This window comes from Emiliania huxleyi, assembly GCF_000372725.1.
Source record: "Emiliania huxleyi CCMP1516 unplaced genomic scaffold EMIHUscaffold_415, whole genome shotgun sequence".
In the NCBI taxonomy this organism is placed as follows: domain Eukaryota; phylum Haptophyta; order Isochrysidales; family Noelaerhabdaceae; genus Emiliania; species Emiliania huxleyi.
In genome coordinates, this window is record NW_005198864.1 from 78,877 (window position 1) to 92,688 (window position 13,812).

General features: G+C 64.5%; 6 protein-coding genes across 6 annotated transcripts in view; 4 read left to right on the forward strand and 2 right to left on the reverse strand.

Moving 5' to 3' along the window:
• Positions 1–1,065, forward strand: part of EMIHUDRAFT_118660 (hypothetical protein) — a gene marked incomplete at both ends in the record, with an annotated part of 2,459 nt that extends 1,394 nt beyond the window's left edge. The window contains 2 exons of the mRNA XM_005769595.1: positions 411–651; positions 784–1,065. Of these exons, the coding sequence (XP_005769652.1) occupies positions 411–651; positions 784–1,065 (523 nt within the window). The remainder of the gene's footprint in view (positions 1–410; positions 652–783) is intronic.
• Positions 1,066–4,862: 3,797 nt separating this feature from the next.
• EMIHUDRAFT_445254 (hypothetical protein) lies at positions 4,863–6,315 on the forward strand. Its single transcript, XM_005769596.1, has 5 exons — positions 4,863–4,885; positions 4,953–5,161; positions 5,234–5,516; positions 5,610–5,710; positions 5,792–6,315. Exons 2-5 carry the CDS (start codon positions 4,976–4,978, stop codon positions 5,891–5,893), a joined length of 672 nt encoding a protein of 223 aa, XP_005769653.1. The 5' UTR covers positions 4,863–4,885; positions 4,953–4,975; the 3' UTR covers positions 5,894–6,315.
• Positions 6,316–6,575: 260 nt separating this feature from the next.
• Positions 6,576–7,235, reverse strand: EMIHUDRAFT_244290 (hypothetical protein; the record flags this gene model as incomplete). Its single annotated transcript, XM_005769597.1, has 1 exon — positions 6,576–7,235. One exon carries the CDS (start codon positions 7,233–7,235, stop codon positions 6,576–6,578), a length of 660 nt encoding a protein of 219 aa, XP_005769654.1.
• A 924-nt stretch (positions 7,236–8,159) lies between these two features.
• Positions 8,160–11,317, forward strand: EMIHUDRAFT_244291 (hypothetical protein; the record flags this gene model as incomplete). The annotated part of the gene is made up of 4 exons (XM_005769598.1): positions 8,160–8,465; positions 8,534–9,019; positions 9,260–9,633; positions 10,075–11,317. 4 exons carry the CDS (start codon positions 8,160–8,162, stop codon positions 11,315–11,317), a joined length of 2,409 nt encoding a protein of 802 aa, XP_005769655.1.
• A 270-nt stretch (positions 11,318–11,587) lies between these two features.
• EMIHUDRAFT_244292 (hypothetical protein) lies at positions 11,588–12,145 on the reverse strand (the record flags this gene model as incomplete). The annotated part of the gene is made up of 3 exons (XM_005769599.1): positions 11,588–11,865; positions 11,949–12,009; positions 12,140–12,145. The coding sequence occupies 3 exons, from the start codon at positions 12,143–12,145 to the stop codon at positions 11,588–11,590; spliced, it is 345 nt and encodes a 114-aa protein (XP_005769656.1).
• A 58-nt stretch (positions 12,146–12,203) lies between these two features.
• Positions 12,204–12,813, forward strand: EMIHUDRAFT_244293 (hypothetical protein; the record flags this gene model as incomplete). Its single annotated transcript, XM_005769600.1, has 2 exons — positions 12,204–12,532; positions 12,597–12,813. The coding sequence occupies 2 exons, from the start codon at positions 12,204–12,206 to the stop codon at positions 12,811–12,813; spliced, it is 546 nt and encodes a 181-aa protein (XP_005769657.1).
• Positions 12,814–13,812: the final 999 nt, after the last annotated feature.

The following is a 13,812-nucleotide window of genomic DNA, read 5'->3' on the forward strand; positions in this document are numbered from 1 at the left end:
CCGCGAGCCGGCGCTTCTCCGCGGGCGGCGGGGGCGGCCTGCTGTCCCAGGTCGACCACTTGCTCGGCCAGATGCCGGAAGCGTCGGCAGCTGCTAGATGCGGGCGGGGGGGGGAAGGGGGGGGGGGGGGAGGAGTAGAGGGCAGTCCTCGTGAGGGGGGCTCGCTGCACGCGGCTGCACTGCTGCACTTTGCTGCACGCGGCTGTACCGAGCTGTACCGAGCTGTGCTCAGCTGTGCTCAGCTGTGCTCGCAGTATGTATTTGCAGCCCGTAGTGCCACCCGAGGGTGTGGGCACACGGCACGAGGCCGCAGTCCGCATGCCCTGGTGTCCGTGGCTCTGCTGTCCGTGATCCCACAACGCAGGGCGACGCTGTGAACGGCGTCTCTTCACACCTGCAGCTGTGAACAGGTCGACGCTGCGCGCGCAGCGCGCGCACACCCTGGCCGAGCCGGTCCTGGGGTTGCGAGAGGGCGGCGTTGCGGGGGCGGTGGGCGAAGTGTACGACGATGCGCCGTTCTACCACTCGCTGCTGCGGTCGCTACTCGAGGAGGGGGGTGCCGCCCTCGCCGCCGCCGCCGCGCCGAAGCTCAAGCGCACCAAGCGCAAGGCGGAGTCGCGCCAGTCCAAGGGGCGACGACTCTCGTATGAGGTGCAGCCGAGAGATGGGCGAGAGACCGCCGAGAGACCCGCGGCACGCACTGTGCTCACCTCTTCTCGCCTCCGCCCAACCCTCCCCGCCCCTCTCCCCACCTCTCCCCCCCCCCTCGCCTCGCCCCCCCAGGTACAGCCGCCGCTGCAAAACTTCATGTTTCCGGTGGTGCCCGAGCGCCCCGTCATCCTGGGCGAGCTCTTCTCGTCTGTCTTCGGGAGGCGCCCGCCGTCTGCGCCCGAGGAGGAGGGGGGCGATTCTGCCGCCCTCGACCCCGGCGCGACGCGGCGACAGGGCGCCAAGCGGCAGCGTGGCGGCGCGGGCGGCACCGCCGCGGACGCCTCCGTCGCGATTCGCCACGGCGTTGCCGCGGCGGAGGAGGAGTTTGAGGGCGCGAACCTCTTCCTGAGATGACGAGGCGGCGGCGCGGGTGGATAGCGCGCGGCGCGGCGGCGCAGTCCAAGCGCTCAAACTAAGCACAACCTCCATTCAAATGTGATTCCTGTGTCTACTCGGTTGAGGTTTTGGTCCGAGGCGAGTAGTGGGCCGGTGAGACGGCTGGTAAGAGGTAAAGGGTGTGGATGCTGGGTTGACGGAAATCGGGGGACACGCGACCCACGACTACGCGGCTTTAGGTCCAGCAGCCCTGGGTGGGTGGGTGGCACGGGTTGTGACATTTGGCGATTCGGATTCCGCGGCATACTGGGCCCCTGAGCCGCTCCCCGTGTGCGATTCTTGTGGCCCAGGCATGGTTTAGATAGTGAACGGGTCGGAACCGGCGCCAAAGTATAGTGCAAAGACAGGCTACATCCCCACACACGCGCCCGCCATAGCTCCTGGAGAGCATGCGCGAGTGACGCGCTGCAAGCCGCGAGAGTGGCATCAGAGGGCAGGAACGACCTGCTCTCGTGCTCCTCACGCTCCAACGCGTGTGCTCGCAATCTACGCCGCGGCCTCCGCCTGCGGCATTGCTCTTTGCGCAGCTCGGCGACGCAAGTCCATCAGCAGGGCATCCAATGCGAGCGCACATTGTGCGTACGCCGCGGGCAGGTGGCAGTGCACGGCCGCACACCGGCTGTGGCGGCTCGTATGCCACCGGCAGTGCTGCTAGTCATTAACCTGCGTATTGGAACCGCAGCAGGCTGCTGCTGCTGCTGCAGCAGCAGCCTGCTGCTGCCTCATTCAGTCAAGCCAGCGGCGCAGCGAGGCGTGCAGAATTCGCGCGGTTTGGTACCTCCTGAGGCTGAGCGCGTTCAGACCCGGTGACCGGAGTTGGATGGTTCGATGGAGCTCGCTGAGCTCCATCGAACCAGCCATGGCCGGACGGTGGAGCGTGGTGTGGTGAGCTAGTGTGTTAAACGAGAATGAAATCAAAAAAGAAATGGGTGGCGCCCGGGCCCCATGTGCTGCTAGATTTCACTGAGCTGAGCTTGTGTCTACCTTTGGTAAGCAGTTTTGAGTTCGGTAATGTCTGCGGTAAGCTGTTTCCGTGTACGGAGGGCCGCGTCCGGACGACCATGACTTCGGCCCGGACCCCCCCGTGCGCGGGGGCCTTCGCGGATGGCTTGTCAGCGCTCCTCGTCTGGGCTTGGCATCACACCTCTCCCATCCACGCACGTGTAGCTGAAGCAAGTACTCGTAAAAACGGCACGTCAAATGCAGCATCTCAAGAAGACGACATGAATGTTCACAGAGAATGTTCACTGTTCAGACCTTTGCGCGGGGTGTGTGTGAACAGCCATTCCGCGTGGCTGAAGGTTGAAGGGGTCTGTCAACCACTTGGTTGATGGTTGAGACCTCTGTCAACCCGCTGGTTGACAGTTGAGGCAATCGGCCTCAACCACCGCTCTGGGCAGAAAGTAAGTGCGTATGTCACAAAACTCCCCGTCCCAAAAAAAGGCCGGTCACAAAACTCGCGACCCCAACCCGAAAAAAGGGTCGGTCACAAAACTCGAGACCCCATCCCGCCCGAAAAGTGGCTGAACGTTAGTTCCCTAGCTCTTCCCCCATTCTGGTGAACGTTCTAGTTCCCCGCCCTCGGTCGGTCAAAACCTACCGGGATGTGGAAAAAAACCCTGTCAGCAGTTCACCCTCGGGTATGTTCGTAAGAGCCACATACACTGGGGGGAAAGGGTCAGACCGACCTTTACGCCACTGTCCGTTGTCCGCCCTCGGTCGGTTAAAACCCACCGGGAGGTGGATGGATGGAAAAACCAGACCGACTTTACGTCACTGTCCTTGGTCCGTCCGCCCTCGATCGGTCAAACCCCACCGGAAAACTTACTGTTGACGTACCGGCGGCTAAGGCCGAGTAGCCGGTGTTCACAGAACTCTGTGAACTTCTGTGAACACCGGCGAGAGAATTTTTCTGTCGACGATTTCTTCTGCGAAGAAACGTTCAAAACACTCGGTGTCGAAATCGAAACACCTCTCCGACCTCTCCGAGTGCTCCGATGCGCTCAACGCATCAACCGTCTGTCCCTCAGCCACCACAAAAGACTGTTGTGGCTCAAGTTGTCCGGTGAAAACGCAGGGGCCAGACCTTCGGCTTACATTGGGAGTAATGGCGGAAGCAGTCCCCATCGCATTCGCGGAGTGCATGCGCGGAGCGAAGATTACCGAGATCAAGACCGAGCAACTACAGACCGATGCGCGCGCTCTAGCACATCTCGTGGCAGAGGCGCTGCAACCACATGGGTGGGGCATCGTAGATCGAACGGCAATTCAGGTCGACGACTATAGCGGTGAGGGTGGCAGCAAGACGTACAAGGTCTGGGTTGACCAGAGTGCGGACGTCGAGCACTGGGCTGTGGCGCTCCACAGCCGCACGGGCTGGGGGTTGACGAAGGAGTCCGAGGCACGCGAGCAGGCGGCAGCGCGGCTGTTCGCCGCGCATGGCCTCAGCCCTCGGCGGCTAGCGCAAGGCGTCGACTGGTTCATCGATCCCTGGGAGGGCTACGGCCAGCCCACGCTGGCGACGGTGGCTGATATGGAGGTGCTGGGCAAGGAGCTGGCCAAGGTGCACAAGATGCCAATTGAGTGGTTCGACGCGTTCAGAGCGGAGCTGCAAGCGGAGTTCCCCTTTCTCGCTACCGTCCCGGCCAACTCGCACATCTGGTGGTATTCCTGTCGGATGGAGTGTATGTTCCCCAGCAAGCCTGACGCCGAGAAGCCCTGTGACCCGGTGTGGCTGGCCGAGTTCGCGCAGCCGATGTTTACGCCGCAGAGCACAGCCGGCGCGCGGGTCGTCACCTGCCACGGCGACCTGAAGGAGCCGAACATGGTCGCGCTCGCGGAGGGGCGCGCAATGCAAGAGGGCGCGTTGAAGTTCGTCGACTTGGAGTTCGCGCACGTCACCGCGGCGTGCTACGACTTGGCGTACGTGTGCTTCCACTACGAGGACAAGAGGCCGTCGGAGACGGAGAAAGCCGCGTATACGTACGTCGACGATGTGACCGCAATGCGCCGTGCGTTCCTGAAGTCCTACCTGCAGGCCATGGGGGATGCGTCCACGAAACAGGATGTTGACAGGCTGCTGGTCGACGTGATGCTGGCAGCCTGTGGGCACCACTTCGGACCATTCGGCCAATGCTCGCCCCTGGGACGGGAGTTGGGGCCTCTGCAGCGATTCAAGCAGCAGGCAGCGGCACTGCTAGCTTCGGAGGCCGAACAGATCCGATTCGATGAGGCTGGTCCTGAAGGGTGGCTCGCGCTGCAGGGGTACGGCGATTTGCTTCGGAGCGAGGTGGACGAGCACGTCGTGGAGGCCTTCAAGTTCTTCCAGCGTATTATCGCAGCTGATGCGCATGCCGGCGCGGCGACGTCGGGGTGAAGTCGCCCCGGCCCCGCAGGTGGGCTAGAGTATGCCAGTGAGTGCCATGGTGTTGCTGTTGCAGGTCATCAAAGATCATGAATCATGAGGTGGCATCCCCATGAGGTGGCTCGGGCAGAATGATGTGAGCAAAAAGAGGTAATAGGGCGTTTTTAGCACTCATGCCCCACCTAGAATTAATGCGTCAAAGCATTTTGCTCACCAACTACCTATACACCAATATTCGCGAGTTTCTATACACGGCCCGTCGCGCAATATAAAGAAATGAAAATCGCGGGGTGGCACGCCGTCAGCGCGATTTCGGGCCGTAAACTCGGGATGCATTGAGCACACGACCGCTAAACCGGAGGACACATCCGCCGCAATTCGGAAAGCAAGCCCGCCACGCAGCCTCACGCACCTGTGAGCTCCGGTCCATCTCCACGCTCTCCACCTACCCCGCACGCTGACACGCTCCCTCTCGCCACAGGCACTCTCGTCGCAACAGCCAAGATGCTCTCGCACATCCTCATCTCGACCCTCATCCTCTCCATCGCCGCGGCGCCGGCGTCGTCGACGTCGCTCGAGGTGCGAACTTCACGCCGCTCGCTGGGCGGCCGCCCCTGGCAAAGAAAATGCAAGGTCCTCAAAGCCGACGAGTGGGTCCAGTTCAAAGAGGGCGGCGACGTCGATGGGGTGGTGAGAGATCACCTGCGCCTGCGGGCTCGCCGACACACACCACACCGTCATTTGACTCCTCACTCCTCCCAGGTGCTCGTGGAGAACGACGACAGCACCAAGCCCTTTGACGACGTGGCGCAAAGCTTCAAGTTCCGCCTCACCGGGCTCGACTCTGAGTGCATCGGCGGCATCTACCCGGTCAAGAACGCGACAGGAGGCACCATTGACGAGCCCGTGGACGGCCTGACCAACGCGTGTGGCGTCCACGTCCACAGCGGCATCGGAGGATGCGCCCCCCTGGGGGCTGGCGGGGCGACAGGAGGCGGCCACTATTATGCGCCTGGCTTTGCGGACCCATGGGGCACCGGCGCAGGTGTCAAGCCTATCTTCACTTGGTATGAGACATGATTGCACCACGCATCTCCCCTCTTCCCCTTCCATCCTGCCTCCAACCCGATTCGTGCAGGCACCGACTTCAAGAACGACTACGACGTCCTGGCCGCGGGTTACACCGCCGCCTATGGCGAGTTCACCGCCACGACCGGCCTCACGCTTCCGGAGCTCCTGGCGCGCGCTCATCCCCAGCCCAGCGCGACCCTGTTCCACACCTCTGGTCCAACTCCTCACCACACGCCCAAACACGCACAGGGGGAAGAAGACGGCCCCGTGATCGTTGTCCACGGGGCCGATGGTGGGCGCATCGCTTGCGCCAAGCTCGAGTGCGAGAGGAAGGGTTACGACTGGTGGTGAGCAGGGACGCGCCACAAGAGCCCGAGGAAGCGGGCCTGGTGCTCTGTGCTGCTGCTTCGGGGCCTCGCCCTGCTGTACGTATACGTATGCGCATGTGAGACCCTGTCCGCTTGGGTCTATGTCTCTGGTTTGTAGTCTCTCTGGTCTGAGTCTTCAGTCTCCCCCGCCGCCACGTCGGGTGCTCGTTCGATCGTTAGTATATAGAGCACTGCTTGTTTGTGAGATGTGGAGCGCTGTACGTGTCGTGTGAGTGTGCGTGCTTGTGCGCGCGCTCCGTCGAAGCTGAGGTGGTACGCGATTTACGGTTCGCTCGCGCGCGCACTGTGGTCGGCGCCCCTCGCTTGTGCGTTCTCATACGTGTTTATTGGACTCGCCATTGTTTGCTTGACGACGTTTCTCTCGTTGTAAAAATCTCTCGTTTGTGGGGTCGACGCGATGCGCGAAACTAAGTAATACGCACGGCTTTACGCATTACACGAGTGTACGCGCCGCTACTCTGCACAGTGAGGAGTGAGCAGTCACACAGTCACAGAGAGAAGGGCGCAACTTGTTCTGCGCATCCGGTTCTACATCGTTCGGACTTTTGAAGCTTACGCTCGGCCATCGATGGCCGTGAAACGCACCGCGCGAGCCCGCCGCTTCCGCGCCTTCCGTGGTGTCCGCGGTGGCTCATGCGGGCTCTTCACCGCGCAGCGACCTTTTCCATCATGCAGTCGACATAATTCCCCTCTCCGTCGACTGCCGCGCTGACGAGGCGATAGCCTGCTTGGGCCGAATCGTTCAGTTGCTGCATGCTTTGCTCAAACTTTGCGTACCGTGCACGTCGGTCTTCGTCGCTGTCCGTCTCCGACGCCGACAGCGGGCCAACCAGACGGTGTTGATACGTGTAACGAGTCGCGGCCTTCTTCGCCTTCTCCGCCTTCTCCGCCTTCTCCGCCTTCTCAATCGCTGCCAGCCTCGCATCCAGCGCCTTCACGAGCCCAGACAGGCCAAAGTAATCGGCATCAGCCCGAACCTGCTCAAGCAGCGGCTGCGGTGGGGTGCCGGCCAGACAGCAGCTGCGGCGAAGGTAGCCGAGGATCCATGTAAACGTGGCCGGATCGGTGTCGAGAAAGATCGCGCCGGTCTCATCGGCCACAAGCTCACCAAACGGGCTTCCGCCTTCGAATTTTGTCGCCAGCATAGAGCCCTTCTCAGCGCAGAGCGTTGCCCGCGTGGTTGTGAAGAGCGTGCCGCCGACCGAGAGCCGCATTGGCTGGAAGTTGCAGCTCCCCACGGCGGGAGTGGCCGGAGTGGCTGCGGCGCCGGTGTCGTCAGTCCGCGCACGCTTGGCTGCGGACATGTTGCGGTCGCAGGCCCAGGGCACTCCTGGAGAGGGCGCTACACAACCGTGAATCGGTCTCTCGCGCGCTCAGGGTTCCGGCTCCTACCCAGATAGGGGGTCTGATGGACCCTATGCAAAAGCAGACGATAGGCAGCTTTACACATGGAAGAGAGCGGGAGAGGAAGTAATAGAGCTGCTCCGTCTCCATCACATTGCCCTCGCTCAGAGCGGCACGGTACTAGGTGAGCAGGAGATGGAGCTCATTGTGCTCGCAGACAAGGGCAAGAGAGATAAGCTTGAGGAAGGTGCCTGGCGGGGGAATCTCTCTAACCGTAGCTATACAGCACCTTGAGAGGGGAGCGATGAGGTACGAGTACGAGCGCGTGTCCAGGCTCGTGAGGAGCCTGTGCAACACGGGGTACAAAGCCTCGGATGGTGTGCGCGGCGCAGACGGCGGCGATAATAGGGGCAGTCTACACAGTGAGAGAGCAGGGAGGAGAGATACATGTGCTCGCGTCCGACTTCCGAGACTACTTTGAGCGGTGTAGTAGAACTGTATCATGAGGAGGCCATGTCGTGGTACCGCCGGGAAAACGTTGCATTTTCTTGAAGGGGTCGAAAACCGAAGGGGTCGAAAACCCCGTGGTGCGTGGATCTGCGGCTAGAAATATACAAATAGATAAAAACGGAACCTCTCTACTGTGAGATGGGTAAAAAGGAACAGGTCTAGGAATATACAAAAAAAGAACGTGGAATTCACTGTTTTACCGTCTCAACTTTTATGATATCAAGCAAGCACGCGCCAGTTCGCACCTGTGTCGAGCCTGTGTGCTGTGAGAGAGAGTTCTTTTGTTTAAATTCTTTCAGGCGTTCTGTTACCTAGGTAATGGCCACTCGTTCCTTCCTCTCCGCCTCAAGCGTGTTTAAATTCTTTTTTTCACTATGATAGGCGCCGACTACGCGCGGCACTTGCAGCAGCAGGAGCAGGAGCAGCAGCAAGCGCCGGTGGAGGGGGTTGGGGAGGAGCCGCTGCTGCCGGAGGGGGTGGAGGTCGGCGGTTTCTGCCTCGCGACGGCCCCGGACGCCTGGCGGAGGCGTTACAAGGCGGTGCTCTTGAGCGTGCGCTCCGCTCGCTGCTACTCCGGCCTGCCGCTGCACGTCAGGTTTGTCGGCTCCGAGGCGGGCGAGCCTCTGAACCGCCTGACGGCACAACGCCGGGCGCAGAGCGGCGTCTGTGTCGCTTGCCACGTTCTGAGCTCCGCTCTGTGCCGCTGTAGGCCCCAGCTGTCGCGAGGGCTTTCCTTCCCTTGAGCGAGGTGTCGGCTTGGGTGCCGCCGGAGCAGCGCGAGGATGCAGTTGCCGGCACTTCGAGCGGCATGCTTGAGGGCGGCAGCAGCGGGAGGCGGAGGGCGGCGCCGGAGCGCTTCATGGCACCGCCCTCCAAGCCGGCAGCCCAGGTGACGGAGGCGGAGGGGATGCAGCTGCACTTGTGCAGCACGAACGACACCGGCTACAAGGGGGTGAAGCGGACCTGGAGAGGCCGTTTTGACGCGAAGCGCAGTATTGGCGGACGCACCGTCCACATCGGTCGCTTCGACACGGCGGTGGAGGCGGCCGTTGCGTACGCGCGCCACGCCAGCCAGCAGCAGGCCGAGCCGCAGCCCATTGCGACCGGGTACAAGAGCGTGTACGAGGATACTATTGCGGGCCATTTCTTCGCGCAGGTCATCGTGGGCAGACGCAGGTTGAACTTGGGCCCCTTTGACACGGCGGTGGAGGCGGCGGTGGCTTTCGCACGGGCGGTTGGCGGGGCTCCGGCGGAGGCGGCGGAGGCTCCGGCGGAGGCTCCGGCGGAGGCGGAGGCTGAGGCGGAGGAGGCGGAGGAGGCGGAGGTGGCGGAGGCTGCACGGGAGCCTCCAGTCGCCGAGGCGGAGGGCGTGCGCTTGCATCTCTCGAGCCGTGGCAGCACCGGCTACCCACACCGCTCCCCGCACCTCGGCTGGTCTCCAATCACAGAGGAGCAGCGCACCTCTCTCCGCGAGGAGGAGGAGGGGTGGCTGGGGGAGTTCGAGGCGTACTTTCGCGGCAAGCTCTCCCACAAGAACGCGCAGCAAGTGATGAAGCACATCACGCCCCTCGCCGCCGGCAAAGGCGTCGATTTCGGACCGGGCGTCGGCAACTTTCTCGCCGGAATCCCCGTCACCCTCTCCTCGGACGTCGCCTATATCCTCGACGCGCTGCACAGGCCGGGGAACGCCGCCGTGCGCGACCACGACGATTTAAAGGGCGGCTGGCACATCCGCCACCCGCTCTACAAGCTGCGCGAGTTCCAGGCGCACAAACTCATGACCGAGGCGCAGCAGCAGGCGCAGGCACAGCAGCAGGCGCAGCAGCGGGCGCAGGCACAGCTTTCGCAGTCGTCGCTGGAGAGCACGATCCAGGCGGCGGCGGCGGCGGCGTCGGCGGGAGCGCACCCCGCCCGTCTCCCGCCCGGTGCCGCGGTGGTGAGCGGCTCGGCGGAGGCGGAGGACGAGGCGGAGGCTGAGGTGGAGGCGGAGGCGAAGGCAGAGGCGGCGGAGGCGGCAGTTGAGGTGGTGGGGGCAGAGGCGATGGAGGTCGAGGCAGGCGCGGAGGTGGCGGCCGTCTTCACGGGCATCGCCGGCGGCGGCAGCAGCAGCGGCAGCAGCAGCGGTGACAGCGGAGGCGGAACGGGGTCGGGTGCGATGGCGCCCGCCGCCGGAGGGAAGCGAGCCGCAGGTGCTGGCGAGGGCGGCGGCGTCGGCGTCGGCGGAGTCGGAGTGGTGAGCGACCATTCCGAGGCCTCGGCCGCCGCCTCCACGTCCGGCGCTGCCAGCAGCCCGCCCGCCAAGCGCGCCCGCGTCGAGGCGGCGGAGCAGCACCCGCTCCTCTCCGCCGAGAGCCCCTCCGAGCCGCTCGAGCTCAACGCCAAGCTGCTCGCGCTGCGGCAGCACATCGAGGTGCAGCGCGAGGCGGCCAGGCGAGAGTTCAAGTCGGCGAGGGCGGACTGGAAGCTGCCCGTCGTCCGGAGCCGCCTCGTGTCGAACGTGCTCGACCTCCTCGGCAGCGCGAACCCACGCACGCCGGCGCTGCACTGGCGGAACACCGTCGTCACCTTTGTCGGCGAGCCGGGCGTCGACCAGGGCGGGCTGACTGCGGACCTGCACTCATCCTTCTGGCGCGAGGTCCTCAAGCCGGAGCACGGCCTCTTTGAGCAGCTCGCCGAGGGCGGCGCCTACCTCCCCCGCGCCGACGCGGACAAGGAGCGGCTGTCTCTCGTCGGTCGCTTCCTCCTCAAGTCGGTCCTGGACGACCACCCGACCGGCCCGGGGCCGAGCTCTTTCCTGCTCGAGTTCCTGAGTGGCGCGCACGAGACGCGCGCCTTCCTCGACTCGCACCCGACATACGCGCTGCAGCTCCTCGCCAACGCCGACCCGGTCATCGCGCAGAGCTGGAGCAACCTGCTGCATTTGTCGGACGACCAGCTCGCCGCGACGACGCTGACGCTCGACGCCTTTGACGACGCGCTGCCCGACGAGCCGCTCTCGCGCGCCAACGTGTCGCGCGCCGTCGTCGCCGGCTGCCGCCGCAAGTTGCTGACCGACCGCCGCGCCTCGCTCGACGCGTTGCGGGACGGCTTTACGCTCGGCGGCAAGCTCGACCTCGGCCTGCAGCTCGCGCAGCACCGGAACGCCGACCTCGCGCTGCTACTGCAAGGCAAGGCGACCATCAGTACGCAGGAGATGCTCGACTGTTTCGAGTGGGGCGAGCCGCCGGCAGAGTGCGCGGCGGCGGTCGAGCACTTGCGCGCAGCCATCGCCGAGGGCGACGCGCACTTGGATGTGCGGCGGCGGCGGCGGCTGCTGCGCTTCTGCACGGGCCTCAACGCGCTGCCTGTCAACGGGCTCTCGCGTAAGGTGAGCTTCAATTTCCTCGACAAGCCGGGCGTGCCGCTTCCCGAGCCGCACACATGCACGCACGAGCTCGACTTGCCGGCGTACAGCAGCCGGGCCGAGCTGCTGGAAAAGCTGCTAGTGGCGCTCGACTCGTTCGAGGCGGACCCGAGTTTTGGGCAGGAGTGATGGCCCGAGCGCAGCAAGATGCGTGTACAATGAACGATGCGTATGTGTTATTATAGACGCATGTGCGCCCGTGAAATTCTAAGATTCTTTTTCGTCTCGCGCCGAACACGTATCTCATGTAAAGCCGTATACGGCTTTTCGCTTTATATGTTGCTCCTCCTCGCCGCGCCAGCGGTCGCGCGCGCCGTCGTGGGGCCGCCGTCTCTCTCCCGTTGAGCGCCCCCACAGGCACCTCCCTACACACTGGTCCTCACTGTTTACGCGACCTCTCTACCTCCCCCTTGCCACCGCCCACCTCGCCGCCAGCAGCACGCCCAGGACGGCGTTCTCGACCTTGAGCTCGCGTGCCAGCGCCTGCAGCGAGCCTGCGCGCCCGCCGCCAAGCGCCATCGCAGCGAATGGGAGGAGCGAGGTGACGCGCTCCGTCTCTGCGCTCAGCGTGCCCCCATCGCCGCGGTAGTCGATGTGCGCTCCGCCGAGCAGCGCCATCGCGGCAGGGCCGAGCAGCCACACCGCCTGCGGTGCCGAGGGGACGGCCAGCGCGCCGCCTGCGGGGGAGGGGGGAAGGGAAGGAGGGGCGCGGTGGGTGCCCGGCTCCGGCCGGCGACGAGAGGAGAGGAGCGAGCCGCACCGAACCCAACAGCGGCGAGCGACCAGAGCATCGGGGATTTGCAGCCACTTCCCAGCCGTCCCTGGCTGTAGCGTCGCGCCGGAGGAGATTTGCGCACACGACCGATCCGCCGCACACCAATCGTTTTAGTTTGCGCGGGCCCCCTTCCCGCTCGGGCTCGTTCTCCCAGTGAGCTAAAAGGACGCACGTACGCACATGTGTGTGGCAGCGCGGGTCGCTCTGCTCATCAGCGCTGCGGTGCTCGTCGCGCTGGCTATGCACAAAATCTACCGAGGGCTCACGGTTGGTGGCGCGGAGGAAGCGTTTGACGCCGCATATCGCAACACTGACTACATCGTCTACAAGCTGGATGACGCGCTGCGCATCAATGAGCACTCGCAAACATTTGACGAACTGCTCCGCAAGCATGGCGCCAAATTGTGCATCTTCCTCACCGCTTGGAATCCAAAATCGCAAGAGTTCAGCCGCGCCGAGAACGACAAGCGCAATGAGGAGCTCGTTGCGCGCGTCAAGCACCTGGGAGGCTTCCTGACGCTTGCAGGTGAGGGCAAGGCGCGCACCGGCGACTGGCCGCCTGAGCACTCGTACCTCATCGTTGGCACGACACCGAAGATGGCAAACCAGCTGGCCGACGAGTTTGGCCATGAGGGAGGCGGCGAACCAGCTGAGCAACAAACTTTCGCACGCTCAGCACCTGGACGAGGTCACATGGACCACCAAGAACTGGCACGGGCTGCAGATGCAGCGCTTGTCTGTCGTCCTCCACACCGCCGTGGCGTGGCAGACGGTGAACGAGCTAGCGTGCGGGGAGAGCGGCATTGTGCATGGTGCGGAGTGCATTGCCGTTCTTAACGGAGTCGCTTAGGCGGCTCCGGTGGTGAGCCTGTGTGTGTGCCAGTCCGCGCCAGTCTGCGCCCTTGTCGTGCCAGTGTGCTGTGAGAGAGGCTTGTATCAAAAGAATTCTTTTTTCGGACTCCGAAAACAACCCAACGACAGAGCGCCCGGCCGGACCCAATGAGCGGCTCGGCTGTCGACGTTCCGATACGTGGCGTGATCTTCGGGACACATGCGGCGAGCGGTGGCACGGCCGCGCGCTCGCCCGAAAAGGAGTCCGAAAAGACGGAGACGCCTGCAGGCGCGGCGGTCGGCGCGAGCGCGGCGCCGGCGCAGGACACTTTGGCGGCTCGGAAGGTGGTCGAGGTGGTGGGGCAGGAGACAGAGGAGGAGGAGGCCGAGGAGGACCCGGAGGGGGAGCTTTTCCCCGGCGAGTCAGACGGCGAAGGGTCTGAGGGCGAGGCGGTTCCGCACGCGGCGCGGCGGCGGGAGGCGTTGGCTGCGCGGCGCGGCAAGGGCAAGGCGCCCCCCGGCTGGGTCAAGGTGACCGACAATGGGATCTGCCGCGGCTATCGGCCCGGCCACGAGCGAGGCCGGCGGCTGCGCTCCCACCGGAAGGCCTGGGAGGAGTGGGAGGCGGCGCAACCGGCACCGCCATTCGCCGGCGCGCCCTCGCCCGTGCCTCCGCCCGCCTCGGAAGCCAGCGGCGCGTCCTCCGGAGGGGGGGCGTCGCGCACGCCGCCGCCGCCCCCGCCGCTCGAGGCGGCGGGGCATCCGACTGAGGCGCAGCCGCTTCTCGCAGGGCGGGAGGAGGCGAGCGCGGCAGAGGAGAGCGCGGCAGAGGCGAGTGCGGCGGACGTTCTGGCTGCGGTCAGGGAGGTGGTGCGGGAGGGCAAGGAGGCGGCGGTCGAGGTGCGAGGCTGGTGTGTCGAGTACCGCTTGCGCGGGCCCGCGGCAGGGGGCAGGGGCGACTGGTACGCGACTGCTCCGGACGGTGGCGTCCATACCGCTCGCTCAAGAGCTGCACGCG